This window comes from Phaenicophaeus curvirostris, chromosome 16, assembly GCF_032191515.1.
Source record: "Phaenicophaeus curvirostris isolate KB17595 chromosome 16, BPBGC_Pcur_1.0, whole genome shotgun sequence".
Taxonomy (NCBI): domain Eukaryota; kingdom Metazoa; phylum Chordata; class Aves; order Cuculiformes; family Cuculidae; genus Phaenicophaeus; species Phaenicophaeus curvirostris.
In genome coordinates, this window is record NC_091407.1 from 11910663 (window position 1) to 11929330 (window position 18668).

General features: G+C 41.5%; 1 protein-coding gene across 1 annotated transcript in view; it reads right to left on the reverse strand.

Annotated features, from left to right (window-relative positions):
• Positions 1-18668, reverse strand: part of ABAT (4-aminobutyrate aminotransferase) — a 36142-nt gene that overhangs the window by 5082 nt on the left and 12392 nt on the right. Inside the window, exons 4-13 of the mRNA XM_069870167.1 lie at positions 18129-18158; positions 17284-17401; positions 12598-12647; positions 6769-6849; positions 6181-6273; positions 5756-5818; positions 4393-4456; positions 3579-3727; positions 1935-2072; positions 427-594 (exon numbers count right to left, since the gene is read on the reverse strand). Of these exons, the coding sequence (XP_069726268.1) occupies positions 427-594; positions 1935-2072; positions 3579-3727; positions 4393-4456; positions 5756-5818; positions 6181-6273; positions 6769-6849; positions 12598-12647; positions 17284-17401; positions 18129-18158 (954 nt within the window). The remainder of the gene's footprint in view (positions 1-426; positions 595-1934; positions 2073-3578; positions 3728-4392; positions 4457-5755; positions 5819-6180; positions 6274-6768; positions 6850-12597; positions 12648-17283; positions 17402-18128; positions 18159-18668) is intronic.

Sequence of the window (18668 nt, forward strand, 5' to 3'; positions counted from 1 at the left end):
ATGGGTTTTACATTCAAGCTTTGTGTTCTCTCTCTTAATTTCTTTTTTTCCCCCCATTTATTACATCTAAAATGTCATTAATGAAAAAAAGAAATCTTGCTGATTGAATCCTACTACTGACATACAGGTTTGAAGATATCATGTTGCCCTGTGGATAAAGATGTCAGTTTGTAGCTGGAAGGTTAAATTTATTAGGCTAAACCCAGTTCTCCATCTTTATGACCTTTCTGACTGACTGCAAATGGAATAAAAGTGAAGAACTGCTGATAACTTTTGTGTAAGCACAAAGCAAGTATCTATGAAACAGCAGCTCCATCTAGCTGAACCTGCATTGCTGAAGGAATGCTGCTCTTTCTGTGGACATCACAGTTACTCATAAAGGGGCCACCAAGCAGCACAGAGTTCAAGTTTCATTGAAAATCTTACAGCATTTGGCCTGAACTCCTCCTTGTGGAAAAATCCTCCTATCATCATCTTCTTGCTGAATGTTACCACGTCAGCTGGGTCATCCAGGCCCCAGTGCTCATGTGCCCAGAATTTTCCTGTGCAGCCACCTCCTGTCTGTACCTCATCCACCAAGAACGCACAGCCGTGCTGCGAAGACAGATGTAAAAAGCAGGGAATGAGCACCCACATTTCCAAAACAGAAATAGCTAGTGAATAGATAAATACAAGCAAATAACATGAAACATCACTTCTCCTATCTCTCTTCACCATTCCAAAGCTCCCCTCCTCACGTCCCACACCAGTGCCATTCACTATGCATTGGGTTTCACAATTAAAAATTCAGCTATTTTTTCAGAAAGGCATTAGAATCATATTTTCTACCTAAATTCACAACGTACACGTTTTTAGATAATCTATGCACTTTTCATTTGGTCTAGGGGACCCCTGAAAACATCTGGGAAGAGTCTGGGTAGCATTTTCAAAGCCTCCAAGGGAAGTAGAACATCATTTCTAGTTTTCTTTGTTTCAAATAAGACATCTCTGCCTCCAGTCTGAGTCAGGCATTTTGTAGCACAAAAGGCGATACCAGCAGCATGATCTGTTTAGTCTGGGGGCCTAAAGTGATCCTGGAAGAGCTGCCTTTTCAGACAGTCTGCTGAAAGGGCTACTCATTTTAGCTGCTAACATGTTTTTTTGATGTGAAGGACTATTTCCTTGAAACTTTGGGACAGGGAGATCCAGCTATATCATGCTATTGTGATTAAAATCAATTGGTAAATACTTCTAGCAGCATCACATTTAAGACAAGACAAACCTTTTAATTTTACTTTTTTTACTGTTATCACCCTTGCATAAGCAGCTGTTAATAATGGGAAAGGCTGCTTTTTCTCATGACAGAACAGAATTTTCCAGATGTCACCTATGCTCTTCTCTGTAAGCACACAAATCTTTTCAGGGTGAATAAAGCATGCAGTAAGCCTTATTGAGGGCCATTACTCCCAAACATACTCCCAAAGGTAACTCTACATCCAGATTATCAAGACATGTCCTTTTCATTGTTTTGTTGGAACATCAGCACTTACAGTTGGCTTCAATTTGTGTTTCAGCTTTTCTGGCAATTAAAAAAAGTCTGTCAACATAAAATTACCCTTTTCCAAACCTGTCTCTTCTGAATTTGTTTGACCCCCTTCAACAAATTTGCATTATCATTTCAAGAACACTACTACAAAATCTATAGTTCTCTCACTTAAGACATTGCAACAAAATATATTGGACTGAGGAAACCACTAGGTATGCATCAAATGGAAGAGGCTGTGCCGAGGAGGGGTAGCTTGTATCTGAATACACATAGTACATACCTGCCCCAACTGCTACAAAGGAGGCCTGTGGCTCTTGAAATGCCTGGGGCAGGGGGAATGCCCCTGGAGACACCAAGAAGCATTTGCATGTGTAGCTACCACTGAGTGAGCTGTGAAATATTTGATTACCTTTCTGGCGATATCTCGTAGCTTTCTGAAGAAGTCATCGGAAGCATGGTTGTCACCACCCTCTGACTGTATTGGTTCTATAATGATTCCAGCCACAATCTTCTTCTTTTTCCTGTACTTTACAATAAGGTCTTCCACCTGCATATCAAACATTTACGGTACGCTCTCAGGACATTTGCATATTGCCTCCCAGCGTGATTAAATCTCAGCAACAGAACTTCAACTTTCCATAGACATTTCTGGCTATAAATGTATTGGGAAGCATAAGGAATTAACAAGTAGTTCCTCCAGGATTTAACACTGCTCTCTTGTTCCTGAATAATGCTTAAGTTTAAATAATATCTTAAACTCATTGTAACTAGTTGCACATTTCTCTGCAATGGTGTGAAAGCTCTAGCAGATTTCAGCTGACAGCAGGGTGGAAACCACTGGAGCTTGCTATGCCAGGCACCTAAGCAATACAGAAGAAAACAGATATTGTGTCAGAAAACAAAGCTCAGCTAATGTATTAAAGATGGTAATCTGGTGAATTTGCTTTTTCTAGTCACCCACTTCAGACACTTTAAAATTAATCAGATTAAAGAGTGCAGAAATCCTGTTGCTGATAAGGGGCTTATAGTAAGTTTTAATTAACCTTGTAGTGCTGGTTGCTGCGATTAGTAATATGATTTGTACTTGAGATACCACTTGCAGCTTTCAAGGCCCACAACTCCTGTAGGCTCTACAAAGGGATGGTTTCCAAAGGGTGCCAAGTAAGGCAATTCGCAGACTTTCAAAGAAAGTGTTTGACTTTTTACTCTGTTTTTTAAAATATTGGCTTCAGTCTGTGGATTATTTTTTGCATCACAATTTCTCCTTCTCCCCAAGCCTTTGTGGAGCAAACACAGGGAAGCAATTTGCTATGCTTTCTGTTTTCTCTGAAGTGAGGCAGGTCTGAATAAGAAGTCTCTTTGATCCAGGCCTGCACAGCCACCCCAGTGCTGCCGCTCCCTGCATCACAGCCTCCTCCTCTGCAGTCACTTACGATGCTCCAGATCGTGCACGACTGTAGTTCCAAACATGGGGCACATTATGCCTTGCTCCACACTACCACCTCTCAGGAGTGAGCCCTTCCAAGGGACAAATCTTGGATCCGTGTGGGCCCAACAAGGAATCCTATGGTTCTGGTACCTAGAGATGGTTTGCCACTCTTGCTCTGTTCTGCCCATCTTTCCTTTCTCCTGGACTAGGAAAGACACAGCGTCTCTGCTGCTGTCAGTAGCTTTATGCCAGAAGACTACCATGGAAAAGCTGAAACCCAAGAGATTGTTACAGGTTCTCTCTGCAGAAGATTATACACACGGTGCTCTCTCTTAGCCTGTGTCTCTTTGCAAGATCTGACAGAAAAGATTATTGGGATATAATGAACTTCTGCATGCAAAATTTCACTTTGGTATGATTCATGTAGACCTCTGTAATTCACAGTACGCTGGCTATTCTTCTGAAGAGTAGGGATAAACTTCTGACTGTAAGCAACAGTGAATGCTGCTTTAATCACATGCTGTTCCAATCCCTGAAAACATTCCCTTAGTGAAAAACAGCTAATCCTAACATTATTTGTTATTTCAAAACAAAAAAATAGAAAGCTGGCAGTCAGTTTTTTACCTCCTCTAAACAACGGGCTTCTTCCTGTTGATTCTCTTTCACAAAGTCTTCCAGGGGATACTTTAGTCTTGGAAATGGGGCAATAGGCCAGTCCAGCGATGGAATGTCCAATTTGTGAATTGCTTTAGAGTGAGTCGTAGCTAAGCAACCTAAACCCAGAAAACCAAAAATTAAAATAATACTTGACTAGGAACAACACAGGAAAAAAGCTACCAAGAGGTGAAAAATTGCCTGACAACAGGACTGTAGAATTCTCTTAATTGCTCTATGCTTTTACTTTATTTTCTGAAATACTGAGTAATTGGATTTAATCAAGCTTAAGTGGATTGCTCTAGCTTTTAAGCATCAGTTTCCACATGCACTGTTCCAGAACAGGAGAACCTCTGAGCAACCTATTCAGATTCAGACAAGATGGGTTTCATTGTCCAAAGACAACTGGTTGCAAGGCTCAGAATTATACTCTCAGGTAATGAGTTTAGAACACGGACTGAGCCAGAATAAAATGGTAAAAAAGAGAGTGACATCTCGTTTGCATACTGCAGTAATTGTACCCCAGGACGTAGATTTTTACTAGTATAGACAGGAAACCTTGGATTCAGAATGAAAGTAAAGGATCTTCTGAAAATAAATTTTCAAAAAATATAAAATCAATTCCCACTGTCACTCTCATACTCAGTTTCAGTGGGGCTTCCAAGGCAAACCTTCTGTAAACCTACAGCTTCTCCACTGCTACTGTTTGTCTAAGGGAAAGCCACTTTTCAGAAACTGTGGTGAGATGACAGCTTAGGAAAGGGAGCGCCACCACTTTGCTTACCCATGGTCCTTCCGTGGAAGCTGCCCATGAAGGAGAGCATGGCGTAGTCGGGGCAGCCGGGGGGCTGCAAGCAGAGCAGACAGGCGGACAGTCAGTGTGCGGTGCTGCTGGCAGGTGACCCTGCAGCAACCCAGACACAAACCCACGGCCAGAGTCCAGCAGGAGGGCTGGATGCAGGCTGCTGTCTCTCACAGCATGCTAATTGGTTCCCTTTTCAACCATCAGGCACCACAAATGCTTATATATACCCATTTCAACAAATACATTTCACTAAGCCTCCGCCCCCTCTAAAAATACAAATTCTCTTTGCCTCTCTGTTATCCTGCAAGTGAAAGGATTGTCATCGCTTACACACAACCATTACATCTTTAGCCTTGTACCCCATATTCAGCAACAGGGGAAAGGCTCCAGTATTTGTAACTGGATTCTGAAGTATCTCCCCCAAAAGGGGAATAGAGTTGCCCTCTCAAATACATCCCCTCCCTCAACTGTAAAGAGAACTCAGACAACTGGCTCAAAGAGCAATCCTAATGTTTAGATAGCTAACCTTAGACAAAAAGTGATCATTAGTTTTACAAGTCTTTGGTCATCCTATAAAATTCTTGTTCCTTCCAGTCATGATGTGCCATGCTCTTATTTGTACTGGCACAGCCATCTGTCTGACCGTGCTATAACCAACATCACAGAACTGAAAAAATAATTCTGAAGACGAACAAAACAAAATAAACCAGAACAAAAACCTAAAAGAACTCATTTTTAAAGCCAAATAAGTTCCTTAATCCCGTGTGAATAAACTGAAGGCTCATCAGTGCCAAAGATCAGACTGGGACCAGCAGGGTATTCATTTCTAACCTGTTTATCTCAAAGAGATTAAGTATTTAGTTTTCTGCTATTGTAGCATGTTAAGATTCATGACTGGCAAGAGCAAGATGAGCTTTATCGGCTGTGTCTCCATTCCCTTATCCTGCCAGTTCTTAACATGTAGTCAGTCAAATTTTAACCAACCCATTGATCAGTTTTGAGCCATAAAATCACAACTTCTGAAAACAATTAGAAGGTCTGTTGTTATTATTTGTAAACTTTTGAATGCATTAATTATCTGCAAGGACCCATCCATCACGTGGTCCCCTCTCTAGCAAATGATAAAGGGGGATCTTTCCAAGATTCACAACTCGGAAGGCTGTAAAGGAATACAAGCAGCAGGTCTTGATATTTGTTGGGATCAGTTTGTATTTCACCATTTCCTAAATTTACAAAACAGAAGCTACACTTCAGAGATAGTAAAACCAAATTTCCTCTCAATTTTCATTTATTAACCCAAGCCAATGGTACATCTGTAGGTGTGGTAAAGAACAGATGTTACCTGGTTAATCATGCAAGATTCCAGTTCTTCTTTTGTGACATTATTGTGGCCCCTCTCCTTGTTCTGAAAAACAAAACCAACATCCAAAGCAACAGATAATCTTCCTTTAGTTGTAACCAAGGCATTTGTGGCTGAACCACAAATTAGTAATGCTGGTATTCCAAACTAGAGCCAGTGATTGTGGCTCTTACATACTGACTGCTATCTGTATGTTCTTTTCTGCATAACTTCTAAAGTTGTGCTGATATAAAGTGAAAGCATAAGTGAGGACTTTCTAATGAAAATGTTATACCTAGCTAAATATAAACATCAAGAACAAAACAACCTCCAAGCCTCACTTTGTTTTACAGTAACAGTTCTGATGATAAATAAATACAAATTTCCATGTCTGAACATACAAAAAAAAATCTTATTATTTTACTCACTCTGTACCACATAAATATTGCTTTAAAGGCATTTTCATTAGAGCAGGATCCGCAAGACATGGTGATCACTTGTGGCAGGCCTTTAGGAGCCACCTGTCAATAAAGAGAGAAAATTACTTGAAAATATTAAGCAAAAATATAGTGCAAAGTGATGACCATACTGATCAGTCCTTAACATCAGGAGCTTCAGTATAACAGGAGACCAACTGTACCTACAGTGAGGAATGCCAATTTTGACTGCAGCTGAGAGGGCTCAACTCAGTTTCAGTCCCAAATTTAAATCAAGACAAACAGAAGCCATTTATTCCTCTTACGAAAGCACAGTGAACAGAAGTTAGTGAAAATGTGTTTTCTCATCAGTTCTCAGAATGGAAGAGGCAGTATCTGTGCCGAGCAGACATGTCACGTGCTCATATTCAGCTGTAAAGTTAGGGGCAATGGTTCAATCTCATTCCTCACAGTGGGAAGGCAGGTGGACAAACAGCCACTCTGCCACGTTCCCTATTAAAATCCGTAACATCTCTTGATAAGCCTGTGTCCACAGCCCGTACACAGTATGATAACTTGTCACTGCTATCTCAAACTTACTGATAACAAAGATTCCTTCAGGTTTTCTGCGAAGTTCTCTGGAGGCAAAATTCCCAGGGCAGGTCTGTTGATAAAAGTGCTCTGCAAAGACAAAGAGAAATTGTTAGGTTTTACTGTCATGTGAAGAATATTGTGAAGACATCAATGCAGTTACATTTTATTCTAACTACAAATGCCAGCCAGAAATTTGTAGTCATAGCACAAGGAATTTTAAAACCAGGGAATAATATTCATGTCTTAGAATATGTTTTTCTAACTCTTAATCCTTTACTCTTGTAGGACACCTTAGAAAAGGTGCATGCTAAGTGATAACTGACATTTCTTCTTCAATACTGCCATTTTAGTTGCTAAATCCCAATTTTCCTTATACAGGAAAAATATACTTTAAATTCTTAATTACTTGCCTTCAGTTTGAGTAGCTAAATCTAAATTCAATTAGGATAGCAGCACTTCCTTACTGTGCTTCAGGACAGACCATTTCAGAACGCTGTGGTTATCAGCATCCTCCAGATATTGTTACAATGGGATTTGGGGGAAGGAAGCAAAGGTACAGCTAAAGGATAGGGGCTACATCTGAGAAAGAGAACACATTCAAGGATCAGCAACACAACGCTACAATAAAATAGATTCCTGACAAATAACTTGTGCACACAGGCATGCTGCCTCCCTTCTAGACTCTGCTGGCACGTACAGTAAAGATGGGCAACAAGTTACCCTGCATGTTATCACTCACTACTCAGCAACACATGTTTAATCAAGATCCAGAACATTGACCATGATATAACCAGGCATGTCAGTGAAATTTCTTTTCAACTGTGTACTGTTTTCATGAAGCCTGCTGCTTCATGAAACTATCTCCTATTCTAGTGGCCTCTGTCTGCACAGCTGCCCTTCTCAGGGCCTCAGCTTTAATTACATTTCTTGATGGAGTATGACAACAACAGGTTTCTTTTTCCCAGTTTTCTCCTTTCCATTTTATGATTAAGGCCTGATATGGACCAGGACCCACTCATACTGAAATAGTCTCTATGGATGCAATGTGATCTTTCCTAACTGTGGATTTCCACAGCCTACCGGAAAACTACCCAGCTAAACTCCTGCCTGCTTCCCAGAATTCTTTTCTCCAACCCCTCTGGTTCTCTGTCTGTCAGCAGAACTGAATCTGAGTTGCTGCAAGAGCCATGACAATCACAGAAGTGACTACAGGAACACAGCCTTCCCATATCTATGTGGAAGTTACTCAGAAAATGGAGTCAGGAGAAGAAATAGGCATAAATCAAAACATGAGAGGTACTGATTAAAGTAAAAGGAGAAGCTTTTTCACCAAGATAACAGTGAAGCAGAACAGGTTGCTCAAAGAGATTGTGAAGTCTCCCTCCTTGGAGGTTAGCAAGACCCCAGACAAAGCCCTGGGCAACCTGGTCTGATCTCCCAGCTGACCTTCTTTGAGAAGAAGGTTGGGCAAGAGACCACCTGAGGCCCCTTCCGACTTGAATGGTCCTGTTGGTCCTACAAACTGGCCACATCAGCATTCACTTCTTTGAGAAGGTTAATTCTGGTGTCGGTGAGCAGCAGCTGGTGGGAAAGCTGAGCCTGCTGCCCACACAGATGTTTGTAAAGAGCAGCTCTGGAGAAAACCCTCCTGGTCTTCCCAGTCTACTAACAGAGATTTATTTGTCACATTTATGCAATTAATTCAAATTAAGCTTCATGGATTAAAATAGATTCAGCATTGCTCTTAGTCTTTGCAAGTAATCTTATTTCATTCACAATATAATACTTTTCATTTTAAATCGAATTTAAAAAGGACAAGCTCAATAAATTTGCCAACTGCAAAGCAGCATTATTTGCCATTTTGTTTGTTCACTGTTTTTGTTGTTGCAACAAGTCATTGTTGACATTAAAGGCTGAGCTGCCATGACCTAAGTCTCTATGGGTCTCCAGAGGAGACAGACTGCTTCCCTCAAAACATTCCTACTTTCAGTGCAACCCAAGCTTGCACATTTATCAGCAGTCTTCAATCTTTTCCCTCAATACAGGGACTCATTTATTCAGATGTGCGGACCACAGTAAGAGGTATAAGTTGTCTCACTGTACCTATAAGAACAAGCCATCAGAATTCTTAGGGAAAACCAAATATATGGAATACAACAGAGTATGACCTAGAATATTGTAACTTGTACAAGTGTGTTTCTTCCAAAACAACGTTTGTTTCAACAGACTCAAGCTTAAAAAAAACTAAGCAAGGATGTTACTGACAGATTAACACAAAGTTTTTGTTTATTACGTATGAGAAATCTTACTTGACTCCTTGTGTCAGTTTAGAACTACATTTTCATATGAAGTTAAAGGTATGAGACCATAAATTTGTTGTGAATTTGACTATGGGCTGTCACAGTCAATAGACAACATAGGCCATTAAGCAGAAAAGTGTATTTTTATAACTACTATAACTTTTATTTTTATAACTACTATTTGTATAACTACTATAACTACCTGAAAGGAGGTTGTAGAGAGGAGGGTGCTGGGCTCTTCTCCCAGGTGACGGGGGACAGGTCAAGAGGGAATGGCCTCAAGCTCCACCAGGGGAGATTTAGGCTGGACATTAGGAAAAAATTCTTCACAGAAAGGGTCATTGGGCACTGGAACAGGCTGCCCAGGGAGGTGGTTGAGTCCCCTTCCCTGGAGGTGTTTAAGGCACGGGTGGACGAGGTGCTAAGGGGCATGGTTTAGTGTTTGATAGGAATGGTTGGACTCGATGATCCGGTGGGTCTCTTCCAACCTGGTTATTCTATGATTTTCTTTTGTTGTTAATGAGATGCTCAGTACTGAGAAAAACAGAACATTAACATCAAGCTGATATGGTCTCAAATGAACAGATGCATATTCTGTTCTTTATAGCTGCCTATAAAAAGGTACATGGAGCATTACAAACAAACCAAACAAAAATTCCCAACAATAAAACACCAGTCCCCTCATTAATATTAAACATGGGCCCTACCTCTGTGTCTATTACTCAAAAAAGTACTTTTGCAATAAAGCTGGCACTTCACCTACAGTCCTACTCCAGCACACTCTCTTTTCTGCAGTGAAGTTCGCACAAGTTCTGGTTCTTCACAGCTTTCTGGCCTTGGCACTGCAAAAGGGACAGCCTGCAGCCCTCTGTCTGCCCAAGACCCTCAGCGTGCAGGCAGACGCAGGCTGACCGCTTCAGTGCATCCCTTCCACTGAATTAGTGCAGGTTTCGGAAAGCAGAACAGGGTACCAATAACATCTTCAATGCTCATGTGTGGGAGGGACGGACCCTGGGTGCAGTGTTCATTTTGGACTTTGTGGGCTTTCACTGCAGGCTAGCAGCTCAGGAGAAAGCCATCCCCGTGGTCCAGAAAAAAAGCCGGCAGGGGAGAAAGCCAGCTTGGTTGAATAGAGAGATCTTGAGGGATATCAAGAAGAAGAGAAATGTTTATGGGCTCTGGAAGAAGGGACAGGCCTCTTGGGTGGACTACAGGAGGGAAGTGAGATTGTGTAGGGAAAAAATCAGAAGGGCTAAGGCTCAGCTAGAAATTGGATTGGCCAAGTCAGTGAAAGATAACAAAAAATCTTTCTACAAATATATAAATAATAAAAGGCGGACTAGGGAGACCATACAGTCCCTATTGGACACAGAAGGAACAACAGTAACAGGGGATGAGGAAAAGGCTGAGGTACTTAATGCCTTCTTTGCCTCAGTCTTTAGTTGTAAGGAGGGTCGTCCCGTCTGCGTACTAACCCAGGAGCTAGAGGAGCATAATGAGGCTCCCGTGATCCAAGAGGAGGTGGTCAGAGCCTTGCTAGCCCGACTGGACAGCCACAAGTCTATGGGGCCGGATGGGATTCACCCTAGGGTACTGAAGGAGCTGGCAGATGTGCTGGCCAAACCCCTTTCCATCATCTTCCAACAGTCCTGGAAGACTGGGGAAGTCCCACTGGACTGGAGGCTGGCTGATGTTGTGCCCATCTACAAAAAGGGCCGCAGGGAGGACCCAGGAAACTACAGGCCTGTCAGTCTGACCTCTGTGCCAGGGAAAGTCATGGAGCAGGTGATCTTGAGTGCTATCATGAAGCACATGCAAGAGAACCGGGTGATCAGGCCCAGTCAACATGGGTTCACAAAAGGCAGGTCTTGCCAGACTAACCTGATCGCCTTCTATGACAAAGTGACTCGGCTGCTGGATGAGGGAAAGGCTGTGGATGTGGTCTTCCTGGACTTCAGCAAAGCCTTTGACACAGTTTCTCACAGCGTTCTGCTTGAGAAACTGTCAGCCTCTGGCCTGGACAGGCGCACACTCTCCTGGGTGGAAAACTGGTTGGATGGCCGGGCCCAGAGAGTGGTGGGAAATGGTGTGAAATCCAGCTGGAGGCCAGTGACAAGTGGGGTTCCCCAGGGCTCGGTGCTGGGTCCAGCCCTGTTCAATGTCTTCATCAATGATCTGGATGAAGGCATCGAGTGCACCCTTAGCAAGTTTGCGGACGACACTAAGCTGGGTGGAAGTGTCGATCTGCTGGAGGGTAGGGAGGCTCTGCAAAGGGATCTGAACAGGCTGGACCGCTGGGCAGAGTCCAATGGCATGAGGTTTAACAAGGCCAAATGCCGGGTCCTGCACTTGGGGCACAACAACCCTATGCAGTGCTACAGACTAGGAGAAGACTGTCTAGAAAGCTGCCTGGAGGAGAGGGACCTGGGGGTGTTGGTTGACAGTGACTGAATATGAGCCAGCAGTGGCCCAGGTGGCCAAGAAGGCCAATGGAATCTTGGTTTGTATCAGAAATGGCGCGACCAGCAGGTCCAGGGAGGTTATTCTCCCTCTGGACTCGGCACTGGTGAGACCGCCCCTCGAATCCTGTGTTCAGTTCTGGGCCCCTCACCACAAGAAGGATGTTGAGGCTCTGGAGCGAGTCCAGAGAAGAGCAACAAAGCTGGTGAGGGGGCTGGAGAACAGGCCTTATGAGGAGCGGCTGAGAGAGCTGGGGTTGTTTAGCCTGGAGAAGAGGAGGCTGAGGGGTGACCTCATTGCTCTCTACAACTACCTGAAAGGAGGTTGTAGAGAGGAGGGTGCTGGCCTCTTCTCCCAAGTGACAGGGGACAGGACAAGAGGGAATGGCCTCAAGCTCCGCCAGGGGAGGTTTAGGCTAGACGTTAGGAAAAAATTCTTTATAGAAAGGGTCATTGGGCACTGGAACAGGCTGCCCAGGGAGGTGGTTAAGTCACCTTCCCTGGAGGTGTTTAAGGCACGGGTGGATGAGGTGCTGAGGGATATGGTTTAGTGTTTGATAGGAACGGTTGGACTCGATGATCCGGTGGGTCTCTTCCAACCTGGTTATTCTGTGATTCTGTGATTCTAGCACTGCAGTCTGTTCACCTCCCTTCCCCAGCGGACAAATCAGCAACTGCTAGCAGGCAACAGGATTTTTGGTGGGGTCTGGGTTTTTTTTAAACCTGATTTTGCCTTCTGCTGTATTAGTACATGCTTTCAGGCTCAAACATTTTCACTCAAGAACATTGCTAAAATGTTTAATTGGAAAAAACTGCTCTTGAACTATGACTTAAACCTGGCTGCAAACATATCAAGTGCTTGCATCACTCAAATGTTTACTTCTTGTAAAGCTTCACAGAGGTTTTGGTGCTTTCTTAAACACTACCCAAGCTCTTTTCATCTAGTGAGAAACAAAGAAATCAGATCCTACCATACTTTATATTGAGCATTCGTTATTGGTTTAAGAAAAAATAAGAAAGACTGCCACAAGGAGGGAGAAGACTCTTTCAAGTACTTAATGTTTTAATTCACTTACCAGGTTCTGTGGCTGCTGTAGAAGCTTTATCAGAGAGGGATGGCTGTAACCTAATTAAAAAGAACACAGAAAGAAAACAGTTCTTTCTATCAGTCTGAAAAAAACTAGCATAAAGAATAACCCAGAGAATAACCTTATTCTGACACTTAACTGTTTCTGTAACCTGGGTATGTTTTAATTCTGTATAATAGAATGTTTCAAAGTAGGACAAACCTCTCCTTTTACAAAATATTATTATCTGGAACTCTGAAACAGATTTGGTATCAGGCAATAGCAAAACATATTTTAGTAATGAAAGGTAAAAACTGAACACAAAAAATAGAAATGAACATGAATGGATCTTTTGCCTGATAAGGCCTGACTGAAACATCATAGTTTCTACCAAGTATCGTGGGCCTGATATTATAGTAGATGGCTTCTTGCTCTCCTTGCTAGGTTTCCCAAGGTATATTTGGTTTCCCTACAGTACAACATGTGAACCTCTCCTCCTCCTCAACGAAGAACAGAAATCCCTTTCTGCCAAAGCAGCCCACAAGCTGTTGTTTGTGTTACTCTGAATTTAGCTGTGGTACAGAGGCATCTCCAGTTTCTTCTGCCTGAAGCAGGCTGCTTATCTTCCTTGCTTACTGTAGCCCCAATATGCTCTCATCAAGCACTGACCACTCCACATGCATTTCAGGAATGGCTTCTGACACTCTGAACCCCTGAGGCAAACTCCCCATGCAGCTGTGTCCATTCACAGTAGCTGGTGCTGCACTTCTCGTCTCATTGCAATTTTTATCCTTCTCGAATATCAGACTGATTATTCCCAGCACAATAACACACCAACACATTGTTGTCTCATATTAAAGGAGATTCTGTACTTTTCACTTTCTTTTCCTTACTTCGACAAACTTGTAACTGGAAAAAGATTCTTCTTTTTACCCAGAAACATCAAGGTACTAAGGATGCTTCAGGTTTAACAGAACAGAAGTGCTTAACTTACACACATTAATGTTCTGTGAGATAACTTGCTTGCTTACAGGTAAAAAGAAATATTCACCAAAGGAACCCAGAAAATTTCATTTCAAGCCTGATTTCTAATGTATGAAATGCCAAAGCCAGAGATTAACATCATCTTTTACGTTTCCTCATAGAAACAGTTGGAAACCTCATCTTCTCTACTGCTCAAGAAGTCAGACCGCTCTAATTTTATTACAAAAGCTTATGTGCCTCTGAACTGCTCATTCTAGTTGAATGACAATAGCCCTTATTATCCTGTCTGCGCAATGGAGCATTAGGCTACTACATTAATAAATCAATTATAAATTCCATTTTGAATATCCAGATTGTTTTAACCGCATGTCGTGCTGTGAAGAATCTGTTAAAATTATTATGAAGATAATACAAGCAGTTATTTGGGACACAGACAGCTAAATCTGCATTGCATCCACTGTCATGGGAAGAACTTGTTAGGCTAGAGGGAATGACAGTTGAAAGCTGTGTCACTGAGAGCTGTAGCTGTGGCTATTGCTGAAAACACCTTTGAGAGTATGCCTATCTAAATTGTTATAAATTGCTGCCATTGCTTAGGAAGCTTAACCATTAACTCTGGTATTGCTTCTAAAAATGTGTAATTCTGTTGCTGGTTTCAAGATGTATGGAGAACGTGGAGATCTTTGCATCTTCTCGTGTATAACACAAATTCAAGGCTTCTGAGGCACTGGAACATCCAGTTATGGTTGCCCCGTCCCTGGGTGTGTCCAAGGCCAGGTTGGATGAGGCTATGAGCAACCTGATCCAGTGGGAGGTGTCCCAGCCCATGGTAGAGGAGTTGGAACTGGATGGGCTTTAAGGTCTCTTCCAACCCAAACCATTCTGTGATTCTATGATAATTTATCCTTTCCCACCCACATAAAACATCTTTCCCTTTCTCTTCTCTTCAGGTTGAGTGGCCTTGTCTTCTCCCCACACTCCCTGTTCCACTGGTGCATCCTCAAACAGGCCCTGGTGAAATAAAAGAGAATCCTTAAAGCCTGACTCTTTCTGAAAGTGCAGGTGGGCACACAGAGAGATGTTGAATTGGTACGTGGGTTCCTAAGTCCATTAACATCAGGAAGAACCAAACGGTTAAATAAGTGGTAGACAGTCAAAAAGCTCTAGGCAGAGACAGCAGACAGACAGTAACTTCTTTCATTGCCAGGACCAATGCAACGGTTTGCAGCTTTACAAATCCATTTCAAATATATTCCTGTAAGCAGCACCAGAGCTGGCTCTTTAAGAGAAGGACACCCGCATCATCGCTCTTGTTGTGTGCCTTGATCGGTGCGACAGGACAGTACATGTCCTCCAGGCTCAAGATGTCTGCAAAAGGAAAAAAACTGCATGCTGCTTAAACAGTGAGATGGAGAAAGCCAAAAGAATCCATCTGAACTGAGCAGCAGGCTGTCAAAAATACCAAACTACACCTCTCCGCATCTCCCCAGACAAACACAGACCTTCTCAGCACTGAACAACAGATTGTGCCATTTGCAGTTCCAGGATGTCTTCTAGTAAACACATTGATAGAATCCCCTCTTGCTTTTGGCTCCATGGGGTTTCTAACTCTATTAGGCAGATTAGATACAGGTTTAAAGGAGTATGTTGTGCTACAGCTTCCCAAAAAATATGTGGTAAAAAACTGTTTTCCTTTCAGCAAGAAGCAGCCCAGAACATCTTTACCTAGAGGTTTTTTTATACTTTAGTTCTTATCTTTCCACACAGGCACTTATTACCTCTCAGCCACTGCTGATAAATATATTCTAGTGTAGCAGATGATTATTAAATCTTGGGGAGTTCAGACAGATTCATAAAAGGTTTTATTGGATTTACTTGCAGAGAGATAAGCACAGATGACTAGGAAGCATCTTGTGATCTTGTTTTGGTGTTCCAGTCTGGAAACTAACTCTGTCACCAAGAGGGACATTATTAGCAACCTCTGCAGCTTCAGATAGTCAGTCTTGTCATTCAGAACAACTTAAAAAAATAAATTAATGCTCCGTGTTCAGTTAGATTTAGGTCAGCCTGTACGTATTAAATTTCTATTTACTTCTTGTTGCTACACATCAAAGAGCCATTATCTGAGAAGCTGTATGAAGCACTGCACTGCAGAACCTTCATGACTGAGGAACATGCCCTCTAGGACAAAAAAACTCAGCTTATCCTCAAGATAGCATTGCCCCACATGAAGAAGGAACTAGATGGCTTAGCTGAGGATCAGTTATGGGTACCATTATGCTAAAAAAGGTCAGAAAAAGCTATATGGCGTCTTTGATGTGTAAACACTGAAGTTTAGCTGTTAATAAATAGATGAACATGTATATTAAGAATTTCTGCCCATTAAGGAAATACTTCCTCCCTACACCTAAATATTTTATACACAACAACTATATTAAAAGAGGTGTGTTTGCACCATCAAGCACTGGAAGGTCAGAAAGCCTCAGCATCTGTACAACTTTAATTCATCCTTTTGGAGTATGCACTGACTTTCTCTTGACTACATGATGCACTAGTTTCTCTAAATCAGCATTTCTTGTGTGAAGAGTAGGAGGTCTTGAACACCAAATGCAGTTCCTTTCCTAGAAACCTAAAATTCAATCCCATTAAAGTTAGATGAGCATTGGCATACAAGAATTGTGCTCCTCTGTTTCACCCCTATTTCCACGTTAGCGGTGACAAAGTTATGTCAGAGCAGCCTCTAAAAGATAAGTAGAATTTGCATTGATGAAAATATGCTATAAACATGGAACAGATCTGGAATGACTACACATTTACCAAGGTGCTACAAGAGAGAAAAAAATACTAACTGTCTGCAAAGATTGGGAAAATTGAAAACACACTGCAGTAACAAGGTAATGACCTGAACATCACTAAATTCTGAACATCACTGAATATGAGAGGCCCGTAGGAACAATTTTGAGTCATCACTGTTTCTATACATAGTGCAACATCTACCTTTTAAATTACTCCAGCAATTCTGCTCCTTTTGCTTCTACAGAGATGTATTTTAAGCAATTGAGAGGAACTATGGACAAGGAATAAACAAGCTGAGCACCTACTGAAACCTATATTCCTTACAGTTGGGGCTTAGGTCTCTGCCTTGCTCCTATTCCTTCTTGAAATGCTTCAAAAAAATCAGCTGCCTTTCCTAAGCTCTGGTGAGGCCCATTGTTCAGTCCCTCTGCCCAACTGACACGCAACCTTTCCTTTCACTCAGCATCACAGTTCAGTCTTGTTTCATCCTACTGGAGTCCACATGGCTAACATCTTTTTCACAGTTCTTTTGAGACTGAAATGTTAACTAAAGCACATACTTTAACATTAAAACATTTAAGTTATGTTTGCTAATGTTTAATACAGTACACAAATCCAAGCAAAGACAAAGAAAACGGGAATTTTCACGTTCAACTTAAGACTAATACTAGAGCTTATTCCAGGTACCACTATGCACTCCAAGTGAGGTCTAAGTATAGGATTTCCAGTTTCTCCAGCTATTCAAAAACACCCCTACATAATACACAGCAATGAAGCGTATCCAAGTTGCAACAAGGCATACAATATGTCAGCTTTGTTGTTTTGGTAATTCAACCAGCTTCTCTGGTACTGGCTGAGATAAGAAAACGACAGCTTGAGAACAAAGCAAAAAGTTTTAGTAAAACTCTCTCCTACCTATTGGGATTGATGAAATCTGAGAGTAGAGATCCAGCATGCGATTGCCATCTACATCTACTAGGTAGTTCCCTCGGCTCTCTTCATAGTTGCAAAAAAAGTGTACAGCTTCTGCATTCTTAAAGGAAAAAGCAAACAATTAATGCTTTAAAAAGTAGCAGTGTATAGGAAGGTGCAACTAACAGTTATAGAGAAAAATCTGATGAAAATATCTAATGATGAGATACAAAGACACATTGCCTAGAGGTGTTCAATACCCTATCCCTGGAAACATTCAGGTTCAGGTTGGATGGGGCTCTGAGCAGTCTGACTGAGTTGAAGGTGGTGGTCACCCTGGACTAGGTGACCTTTAAAGTCCTTTTAAATTCAAACCATTCCATGATTCTGTGATTATATTCATTGCATGGGAATTAACTGTAGAGCTATTTTTATAAAGAAAGACTGGTGAAAGGGTAAATATGCACTTTTTCTACAGAAATTAAACAGACTTTGAGGGATTGCTCATCTTGGGAAGGCAATATGCACTAAGGCTGACATATTTTTAAGTTCAAATATACCTGTGTTTTCACTGGACACTTCATAACAACTCAAAAGGCACATACAGTTCTTAAAGAAAAATCACTGATCCCAGCAAAATAATTCTGCACGACTCAAAATATAATAAAAAGAAGATTTTATTCAAATGCACATATATACCATACATAATACACTCAGCATGTAAACTGAGAGTCAGTGTTTCACCTTTTTTGTTTGGTATGGAATTAAACGTACAAACCAGGACTTTAAAGGAAATTCTGAAATCACAGTATTAACACTCCCCAAACTGAAAAAACTTGACAAATTACCTGAATTCCGTTCAGCTGCTTCATTAATTCCTGTAGAAAAACAAACATCAAAGAGTCTCAGGTATATAATTACCAAATACTTAAGAAGAATATATGTTCCTTTGTTATGATCACGTAAGTCGTATGCAAAAGTTGCAGTACTATGTGCTTACCAGGCTACTCTACTTGCCACATGAACTTTCATGTGTATTTTGCAAGTATGACAGCCAAAACTACTAACTGTGGCAGGCAGAGCTACATGGGCTGTATATACAGTTTAAGCGTAAATCCAAAAAGGGAAGCTGCCTCTTCTATATCAATCAACTGAACTGAGAAAACAAGAGAGAAATCAGAAAATAAGAGAAGCCAGAGACACACAGAAGGGATACTGGCACATTGGCTCTAGAAAGACAGCTCCTTTTTTTCTTAAATGAACTCCCAAATCCTACAACAAATACCACACACACATAAATACTGACTCTGATAGAGTAAAATAATATCCAGCAAATTGAAACTTGTTTTATTTCAAAACCAACACATTATTTCACATCATAAAAAACC